This window comes from Balearica regulorum, chromosome 20 (assembly GCF_011004875.1).
Source record: "Balearica regulorum gibbericeps isolate bBalReg1 chromosome 20, bBalReg1.pri, whole genome shotgun sequence".
NCBI lineage: Eukaryota > Metazoa > Chordata > Aves > Gruiformes > Gruidae > Balearica > Balearica regulorum.
This window is the reverse complement of record NC_046203.1, coordinates 7,555,634-7,566,305: the sequence shown is the minus strand read 5'-3', so window position 1 is coordinate 7,566,305 and position 10,672 is coordinate 7,555,634. Positions and strand designations below refer to the sequence as shown.

The following is a 10,672-nucleotide window of genomic DNA, read 5'->3' as shown; positions in this document are numbered from 1 at the left end:
ATATTTACACTGCTTTATGTAAAAGGACAAAATTATCCCAGTTCTGCTTTTGAATGAGGTCAGACACAAATCTGATGGAAACCCCCAGTCTGCGTAACCAGAAGCAGAAGGTAACCAAACCACAACAAAAAAAAGACAGTGGATGTTCTTCGGAAGCATTTGAACACAGCAGAAGCCAGTTTGGATCCTGCTTTGGTTTCAGCTGAAGGATGAAAACATGGGAACAGCCGCACACGAAGGATGAGAATATGGGAGCTACCAGACTGTGCCTCAAGCTCCATCTTCCTCTGCAGCCTGTTCCCAGGCACAAGGCAGCCAAGAACCTGCCTTGCTTCCAGCAGACACGGGAGAAGTCCCTTCTCAGATCTAGGAGTCAGCGACAAGATGACACTGGCGATCTCATAAGTGGGATGCAAATTCAGTACACCTTCCTCAAACCAGTTGAGCAAAAGGCCTCAGAAAGCACCATAAAAGCCCGAGTATTAGCCTCCCAAATGTAACTAATAAAGCATTTTCTTCACAGGAATAACTTGATCTATTTTAGATTGTCAAGTCCAGGCAGCAGGAGCCCTCCAGAAGCTGAAGCCTCAATCAACCACAATGTTCACTATACCTATTGCTCCATGGGACTCTCTGCATCTTCTTTCCTACTCAATTCCATTTCTCCTTCTGCAACTTCATTTTAAACCCACCTACAGCTGCAGCAATTACAGCTGATGGTGCCGTGCTGTATTGATCCAGCTCTCCTGAAGAGAACGTCTACTAATTATGACTGAGGAGGAGAGTCACTTCCGAAGGACTCATTTTGCACTAAGTTGCATCTCCAATGGCAACAGGAGCTGGAAATATTCAGCACGTCTCCTGCCACGGGCCCTCGGGGGAACTCCTACGAGTTAACTTTGGGCGGTCATGTTCCCAGTTCAGGCAATGGAGAAAGAAAGTCCTCTGGAGGGGGCATCACACACCTAATTTAGGCTCCTGCTCAGGGTCCCTCCCTGCAGCAACTCCTCTGTTCTCTGCAGGTCCTGCCGTAGGTTGATAAGGATACGCAGGATGCCGAACACCAGAAGGCTTTTCTCTAGGGGATAACAGGCAGAATTGCACAGTAGGAAGCAACGTGACAGGAGCAAGAGGTTCCTGGATACAGCTTTGGGAGAAGGGCATGAGGAATTCAGTCATCCTTTCCAAATTCTTTCATCAACACTCAATTCTTGGCAAACCCTGCCAGTAGCTATAATTAGAAAAACACCAGAACAGAGACAATGGCTGATTCACCAGCAAGGAAACAGGACTTTTCTGGGCTTTATTTGTGAGTCAGCATCAGCTAAGTGCTGGCACGGGGGGACATGGGTGAAAACATTTCCTGGAACTGGTGGTAACGTCATGGGGAAACAGTGCCGTGCCCTGACCGTGGACTGTGGCTTTTGGGCGGTGATAGAGCGATGCCTGTTTCCGCTCGCCAGGGCCGTGCCAGCCCTCCAGATGTCCTGGAGCAGCTCCTTGAGAGCGGCAGCTGTTCGCTCAATGGGTTGCTTTGGCAGCTTTGACGTGAGCGTCATATCCAGCTGCTTGATTGAAATGCAGTCTCTGCAAAGCTTCTGCTACCTCCTGCAATGAATGAGCACCAGCAAGAGCCGGGGCCGCGCCAGCAGCCCACGCGCCAGCGCTCGGGGAAGGCTGCAATGCTCGGCTGGGTGGCAGAGTGCCGCGCTGCATCGCTAAATCCATGCTGCTGTGCCTCACCATTACAGCAGGAACACCATCCACCCCGGGGTCGGAAACACTGACTTTGGTCATCCCACATGTCCTTTGAATATTCTCTCCATCAGCCTTGAAAGCATCAAAATCTTGGTCAGGTTTAAGACTCTGAACAGTCCCTATGGGTACTGGAGGTTGGTACAAAACACGCTGTCTTTTTTCAACTGTGACCACTTAGAGACTCCAACAATTTCATCTGCAGATCCGGTGAGGATTTCATACTAGAAGCCACTCAAAACTAGGCCACTGAAATGCACTAGTGGTTTATGAAAACCTTAACCTAAAACTAGTTAATGCACAGTACCTCAGCACGTCAATTTTTAGGTAAATTGTGTGTACGAAACTGGAAAGAAACTGTACACCTTTTTAATTGCTTACTAAAAGAGGGAAAAAAACAGGTGTCAAGGAAACAGGAAAGCTAGGTGATTATGTCCCAGTCCCTTTGAAAAGGGACAGTCTTTCCCCACATCAGGAGCTGCGTGTAACAATGCCATTAAAATAAAACGAATGGTGAAAACTCAAGTATACAAGCAAAGCCATGCATATGGATTTTAATGGAGGAAGGTCACGTAGCTCTCTGCACAAAGGCAGAGCTGTGCAGGGGGAGATAATGGATGACCCGATGCAAAACTGCCATTTCCAGCCCCATAACGGTACAGTTACCGCTAATGAGCATTCAACTTTTTTGTATTGATCATCTCCCCGCGCAGAGAAGGACTCTGTGATTACACCTCCGAGAGCAGCATGGGAGTGAAAACCACATTAGCTCCTAATGGAAGATCTGAATTAAATCTCTCTTGGTGACAAGGACGAATTTGGGCCCAGATACTTTCCTGAACTCTGAGTTCTCTTATCTAATACACAACACCGGTAACGTTTCCACGCATGGAGCTGGAGATCCACCTTGTGGACCAACCTCCTGATAACCACTGAAGGAGCAACTTCAGAACCATTTTCTCCCATCTTACTACAAGTCCTCCTGCTGTGCAGTAGACTCTCTAAGTACCAGAGCTCGTTTGTGTCCAAGATGCTACGTACAGTGTCTTGGACGTGGACTGGAGACTGGGGAGAGAGACTCAGAGCAGGTACCAGTAAATTCTGGTGTTGATTTGCTGTGCAAGTCTGCATCTCACTGCTCTGAGCTTTGGCTTCCCCATTTAGAAAGAAAAAAGTAATTATACATAAATATATATATATATATATATAAAAACTTGGTCCAAATAGTTATTTGCACCCTTTCTAGGGAACTAGACAGTGCTATTTGAATGGACTAGTCAATAAGGACAATTCAGTGGGCACTAAGAGAACCTACATTTAAATACACTGCAGATAGCTTTTGTTTTCCAGCTTGTTCACTGGAGGTGACTGCCACAGTCTGGGAATCGATGTGGTTATAGATCTAACTCTAAACTGCAGATTTCAAGGCCAGTAGGCACCAACATGTTCTAAAGGTCTGGGTTTCTTCCCCGTACCACAGGCCAGATGAACCTAAACCAATTAGAGCAATTAACAGCATTCCCCCCCCCGGCCCCAGCCTTCAGGCAGCTTGTGCCCACCTGAGCCGCACAGCAAGCGTCCACACTGATTTGAGGAGCGTGTTTTACCTTTCCTGGTGCAGTTGGTCCCCTCGGGGTCTCGGACATAGCCGTCCTCACACTCCTCGCAATGAAACCCCGCCGTGTGGTACAGGCAGCCGATGCACTCCCCGCTCTCCGGCTTGCACACGCTGGGCGACTGCGCTGGGTCCACGTTCCCGTTGCATTTACACCTTACGCAGATGCTGTCGGAGTTGTAGTAGCCGTTGTCACACTGGTTGCAGTTCCGGCCAGTGTACCCGGTTTTGCATTTATCACACGTTGGGACAGTTTCACCAGGCTCTGAAGAATACAGAAAGCAAATCAGGTACGTGCCATTTTAAACTGAAAAATATAACTTTTGAACTGCAGCAGTTTCTAGGGGAAGAAAAGCTTTAGGCATTTCTGAGGCCTCGTACCAGCGTCGTAGAACATGCTCGGCAGGTTGCTAAGCAAACAGATTATTACTCCTGAACATTTCCATCTCAAAAAGCCAATTTCAGAAAACAGCTAGAACTATATTGGGGATAGTTCTGCAGGAACTTTTTGGCCTACATAAAGCCAGAGGTGGCTTCACTGAAAACTGATTAAGGAAATACTAAAAAAAATTAAAAAAATAATCTTACATATGTTTATTATAGCTATGACTTCTTCTCTCGGTTACAGGAAAATAGAGCAGGAAGATAGGGGAATCTCCGTTTGGAGTCCATGGAGATGCTCAGAAGAGGGCTTACAGAGGTATGGACGGCTGCGTGGCACTGCTGGCCATCTCCCGTGCCCCTCCTGCCTGCCACAAGCCCCGCAGTTTCTCTCTGCAAGACTCTGCAGGTCCTTCAGAGCAGGCTGCAGCCTGTAGGGAAGCGTTTCTGAAGCCCTCCGCTGCACAGCCGCTCTCACAAGAGGCAACACAAGCACCAGGGACGCGTGGTGGCAGGCGCTGCTTCCAGCAAGGTGCCCTCGTTCCCACAGGCGGGAGATTCATGGGCGATAAAACGCCTCGCTAGGCTGATGGCCTCTGAGCGGCAATTTAATCGAAAAGAGCTATATTCATTATCTGAGGAATTAGACCAAAACGAAAGCCTTACGTATTTGGCAGGTGCCGGTCGAAGCTACGGTGGAGCACGGGCAGCGATGGCAGGCGTGGGCAGGATGGGTGCTTCTGTAGAAACCCTCCTTGCAGAGCTCACAGTGGTTTCCCTTGGTGTTCTCCTGGCAGCGCAGGCAGATGCCTGGGGAAGGGACAGGAGCACAAGCAACCGTTTGGCAGCAGGAACTGGAGCAGAACATTTGGAGTAAGAATCCGCATGGAACGCCCTCAATTATCAGAGCTCAGGTGATTTTGGATGCCCTCTGGCCAAAACACAATCCCAGCCTCTTATGACCCCTCCACACGCACACACATATCATGTGAAACAGTAGGTAGCCCCAGAGGCCCACAGTTCATCACTTGAAAAGGTCAGCGCAGGTAAAGACACGCTATCGATGTTAAATGGTCCTCAAGGAAAGGAGTTTCAGTTTGCCTTTATGCCAGTGAGACGTGATCTTGATGCTTCAAATCCCCCGCTCCCACAGTTTATGCCTTTGCCTTTTTTGGTGTCCAACGTATTCCTGCCCCACAGACCTGGTGGTCAGGGGTAAGGAAGTGCCCCCACCCTGCTTTGGGGATAGCTCCATCCCACCAGGGTGGCTCCAGCTCCTCCATCCCCCTCACCGGCACAAGGCAGCAGCAATTCCTGACCTTCCTGGAGAGACAGAGGAGAACCGGGGGTTCACGTGAGCCACCTCCCCTTCCTGGGGGAGCCTCTGAATCAGAAAATCGACGTGCTGTGTCTTAGCAGAGGCTGTGTCCTAATGGCCCTCTAAATCGCATTTTGATACTGTGGTGACCGGAGGAAGAAAAATCTCCATAGTTATAAAAACGCTGCCTCTATCAAAAGCCCATCCATCAACAGGAACGTCCTGTAATTCAGCAGGCTCCTCGTCGAGGTGGCAGTGACCTGAGGGAAGCTCATTCGATTAAATCCCATATACAAGACTCTGCAAAGGCAACAGCCACCTTCTAACAAACCAGGGCGGCACACGGCAGTTTATTCACTGCACATATAAGCACAGGCAGGAGATTCACTGAGCTAATCTAGCGGTGCTGCGGGGGCATGGAAAAGTCTCATATCAACATTAACCACACGCAAAAATCCTGAATTAGGTTAATGCTGACTGTTAAAAAAACCACAGCAGATTTTCTTATTAATATCGGAACGGTTTGGCTCCCTTGCAAGCCCAACACACTGCACAGCTCCTACTTTTCTCTTTCCACAGCGATGACTCTGCAGCCGAGCATCTCTGAGTAAGCCCGGCATGTCCTTGCAGCCGACCGTCGCACCAAGGGCAGGAAGCAAACCCTGGCAGCTGCCGCTTTTGGGAAGCGCCCGATTCCCCCCACCACCACCCGCGGTGGGGCTGGCAGCGCCCCGATGACTAAGGACACTTGCACGGCGTCAGCTCCCACGCGTTGTTTGTTCTGCACCCAACAGCTTGTCAGACACGAGCCGGTGGTTTTTGTGGGAGAGATGTCAGGGTTAGAGGGAAAAGTTATCTGCTGGGCTCGGTTTCTCCAGTTGCAAACGTCGAAGAGCCGCTTCAGCGGGATGCCTGGGACAGAGCGGCTCACGGAAGGTCAATTTGCCCGATCAGCACTAAGGGTGCCTTGAACCGTGCTCTGCAGGCGGTAACGGCGGTATAAATCTGGAATCACACCTGCATTTTCTGACCAGTCTTGGTCATTTTAGGACCAATATCTTTCCCATCGGCGGAAATTACTCACATTTATCTACACCGACCCTGCAAAATGGCTGCGTTTCCAATGAGTCAGCAAGTTGCTCAGCCATGCAAAGCACGCATGGGCTTGCAATCAGGTATCGCTGTGGAAAACCTTAATAATTAATAGCACTTCCCATCCTGACAATGCCCTCAGGAAGGATCAGACCTCACAGTTCTCCAGCTGGGAAGAAGCAACCAAACTCATTGCACAGACACAACACGGGGCACGAGGGTCGTGTCGAAGGAAGCGCTGTCACTGGGGGAGCTCTGGCTGCCCAATTTCCAGCCCAGTAATTTTAAATATTCCTCCTGGCCAGAGCCATGCCGAGCAGAGACGGTTGCAAAGCCGGCAGAGGGAGCCCGAAGTACAGCATTAATGCAAAAGAAACCTTGAAAATTTGACAAAGACTACACACAGTTGATGTAAAGCCGGGGAGGTCACACAAAGTGCAGTCTCTAGAGCAGGCTGAGTGCGCTGCGTTACTTATTAGATGTCGGATCTAATTTTTAATCGACTGTTCTCTGTTCTGGTTTTGTTGGGTTCCCCCACCCCCCGGCAGCAAAGAAAGCAGATGGAGGAAAATTTTTTAAAAAGGGATTTTTGTCAAATCAACAATAGATCATTAACCAAAAAGAGGGTCTTTCTTTGCAGTGCCGTGGCCAGCGCCGCACAGCCTCAGCAGAAGCGCTGCCTGAACAGCCCCATCCCGGAGGCGAGGTCTGCGCTGGGTTTTGGGTTGGTTTTTTCAAATCAAGAGCTGGGGGAACATTGAAGGAGAAGAGGAAAGAGCAGATTATCTTCCTCCTTCACAAAACCCACACAGGCAGCTCCAAATCAGTAACGCAGCTGATGCGCGCACAGCTTTAGGTACAATCTTATACCCTTTAATATTAGTAGGACATAAGCAAAGTTCAGTATAGGAAAGAACGCAGTAATTCATCCTCAGGGCGTGCAGATCTGGTGCCTGCCGCTGCGCCGGCCACCCACAGAAACATCCTCTCTGCCGAGCAGGATCCGGGCATTGGCTGGGCACCGTCAGCACTGCGGCCACCCGTTCCCCTGCTGCAAACACACGGGACACCAGGGAACAGACACTGGTGCAGAAATTGCCCAGAAATACCACATTCAATGAGTTCTACCTCTCTGCCAGCTATGCAAAAAACTCTGCAACATTTTTGAAATTACTGCTCCTTTCTAAATATTACAGAATTTCATTTCAGCCTGGAAGTTTCGATGAGAATTTGGATTTTGAAGTGTGGGTTTTGTTGCTAAAGCGGGGATTGCGCAGGCAGTCACATAACATTGCTCCTCCGGGATCTCTCCTTCCAGTGGAGATGGGAAACCAATTAGTTTTGCCCTCCCATAAGCTATTCAAGCCCAGGTGCTTCGACATTTGCACTGCATTAACATCTGTATGAGTGACAGATAGTCAAAGAAATGATCAAGGAAAATGAACAAGGCAAATTTATAAAAAGTGGGCAATATTAATTAAGTGCTGCCAGTTTTTTTCACCACTAATCACGTTATCTGTGGCAATAACAGTCACCTTACGTCAGTGCCAGTACAGTATATGTTTCCAGGTAAACAGCATTTAACAAAAGCTCCTTAAAAGCCCGTGTTGTGTATTTGTGTAAGTGCAAAGAACAATGGAGCACAGATTTCCCGATAGAGACTGCAGAATAAAGGCACTGCAGCCTGGGGTAAATAACACAGCCTTTACTGACTTCCTTGAGAAGAGGACTAGCTCCAACCTTGCCCCTCATCTTAATTTTGGTTTTAAGGTAAAGATTCTGGGTACTCAAGGCATAAAGATGCAGATGAAGAGGATGAGAGCGGAGGTCTGCTGACTGAGAATGGCAAAAACCAGAGACAGAGGAGACAGGTAAAGTCTGCACCCACCGTGGTCACAAGGGGAAGTTACCTGTTAAGCTGTCGCAGGTTTTGGAGTGGTTGTTGCACTGACACGGCTCGCAGGTGGTTTCGTTAAACCTGTAGTATCCATCACTGCACTGGTCGCACTTCAGGTCCGTGACACCGACTTTACACTGGCATTTCCCAGAGCTGCACAGAGAAAAACAAACGGTGAAATCTGGATGTGCTGGGAGGCATCCAAAGTACAAACCTGTGGCCAGTGTTTCGGATCCCCTTTACAGAGCGGGGAACTCTGCGCTGAAAACACCTGCTGGCCCTGAAACCCGTGGGCAACAATTTCCAAAAAGCGATGGGGAATTCAAGAAAGGCTGCGTGTCTGCAAAACCAGTTGCCCTGACAGCAACTTCCAGCTGGGCACCAGGAATCATCACCACTCTGGAAAGCCTTGGCCCAAAGCCATCCGCACACATCAGCCCCCAGCAGATGCTCCGACAGCCCCTCTCCGTTCCCAGCCTCATCAAGCACCCGTGCCGGCCCCGGGTCCTGCAGGACACCGGGACACCCATGATCACTACGCCTGAACGACACAAGAGCACCCACGTGGATGATCACCTCCCCTCCACATCGGCACCAAACGGCACCTCCCGGATTTTCGGGCAAGCGGACACTTCCCTGCTCACCACCTGCCTTCCAGCTCCCCCGAGAGCCGGTGCAGCAGCTCAGGTGTCCCGCTCGGACCTGCACTCCCTCCACCTCTCCTCCATGATCCTACTTATCCCTCCCACGCAACATCCCCCCGGCCACCCGGGCAAAGCCCCTCGCTCTCCAGTCAACTCCTCCGACCCAGTAGGAGCCATGGGAAGACAAGGGAGGGTTGTCCCTGCCCACCGTAGCTAACCCCAGACAGGAGCCTGTTGACTTGGGCACCGACTCTGCACGGAGCCTGGAGCTCTGCACAGTTAAAATCAAGCGTATTAGTGTTAGCTGGCATGAGCAAATACCAGGAGGCTATAAAAAGCAGGGGTTACCCTCATTCCTTTGGCTTTCCATGCCAGTCTCTCCACGCAGAGGCTTCAAACCTATCGCTTTCATAAGCGACTTTATATACTAGCAGCATTTAGGCTCAGCTCCTGGCAAAATCACAGGAATGGATAAAATGCAGCGACTGCCGGCTGTGGCTCATCCCACCTGCACACATGGGAACCGCTAATGCCCGAGCCGAGGAGCAGAGAGCACAGAAGTGCCTCTCCGCATCTCCGATAGCCCTGGGGCGACCTGCGGGAAACCTCAACCCCTGCGTGCTGCAGCGGGAATCCAGGACAGCAACCCAAATAAACACGATTTGCTCTCCTCCAGGAGATGGATTTATGTGCAGCAGCAGCGGACGAGGCCGGTACCATCCACGGAGCATCCCCTGCACAGCGCTGGATGCACCCTCCTCTTAGCTCCCCCCCTATACAACCTCCACCCTATTCATACACTTTTTTAATTCAGGATTTCAGGGTTCGGTGTGCCTGCACAAAGATAACCTATTGTTCTCCCTCGCTGCTCCTGGGGAAGAGCGAACGATGCACAATTTGCTTCTAAAAGCCCCTAGAAAAATCTGTTGATTAAAACTAATAGAGGCTGAGGCTCCAAATGGCTTGATGCACTGTTGATGTGTTGTTTTTAATTAAAATGCAGTAGATTGCAATGTTTTTGCAATTGCTTCTGTTAGAAATTAACATAATTTAGTATTTCTGTTGTTCGTTTGCTTGCCAAAGGAAGAGGAAATACTCAAAGGCACACCAAAATACGGAACTCAGCCCAAGTGGTTACACAATTAAATAGTTTCAGAATATGAAATTTCAGGCATATTTAACGGACTGATTACAAGAAGGAAAAAGAAATACGATGGTTCCTTGCTCTCCGGACCATTATCTGGAATTGCAGCAGGCAGATGCAGAATTCAAAGGGATGCTGTTAAGCAGCTCAGTACATTTGACTTTTAAAGAGCTTTTCACAAGACCTACCATTAATCCAAATGTTGTCACAGTGTTTAAAATAAGAGCAAACAAAAAGCAATTTGTTTTTATTTGCTCCTGACCGCTACCAGACAGATATCGCTGTAAGCGGGCAGAGGACGGGCAGAGCCAAGCAGGGAAAAGCAACTAATTTGGGGGGGGAGTAGGATATTTAGCCTGAAAATGCATCTTCTGGGGATGCTTCTAGGAGCAGGACTTTACAGGACCCAGCTGTATAATCTTCACCCTCCCAGGCTTCCTCCTGGAGTCCAAGGTGCTCCGTTTTACTGTCTGCTGTCCCTCGATCAAGCCTTTATCTTCATGACACCCTCCTCTTCCTCCCGGCTGGCACCCCTCCATCCAGACTCCCGCTTCGTTTCTTTATGGGAGGTTTATTTCCCCAATGACTCTGCTAGAGCTCAATGCAGCATTTTGGCGCAGCGTCCCTTGATTTTACTTGTTAGTTTAAAAATAACAGGAAAGCAAGCTATTTTTAAAAAAAGAGGGGGAAAAAAAAAAGGAAAAAAAAAAAGATGGTTTTGGAAAGTTTGGTTTTAATGCCTCTCCAGCAGACCTTTTCTCAACATGTTACACATGGCACAGAGCCAAGTTCTGCATGTGCAAGAATTAAATCACTCAGCAAATAT

General features: G+C 49.2%; 1 protein-coding gene across 1 annotated transcript in view; it reads right to left on the bottom strand.

Moving 5' to 3' along the window:
• The window catches only part of MEGF9 (multiple EGF like domains 9), a 54,685-nt gene that overhangs the window by 5,645 nt on the left and 38,368 nt on the right, over window positions 1–10,672 (bottom strand). The window contains exons 3-5 of the mRNA XM_075772206.1: window positions 8,072–8,211; window positions 4,418–4,561; window positions 3,363–3,635 (exon numbers count right to left, since the gene is read on the bottom strand). Of these exons, the coding sequence (XP_075628321.1) occupies window positions 3,363–3,635; window positions 4,418–4,561; window positions 8,072–8,211 (557 nt within the window). The remainder of the gene's footprint in view (window positions 1–3,362; window positions 3,636–4,417; window positions 4,562–8,071; window positions 8,212–10,672) is intronic.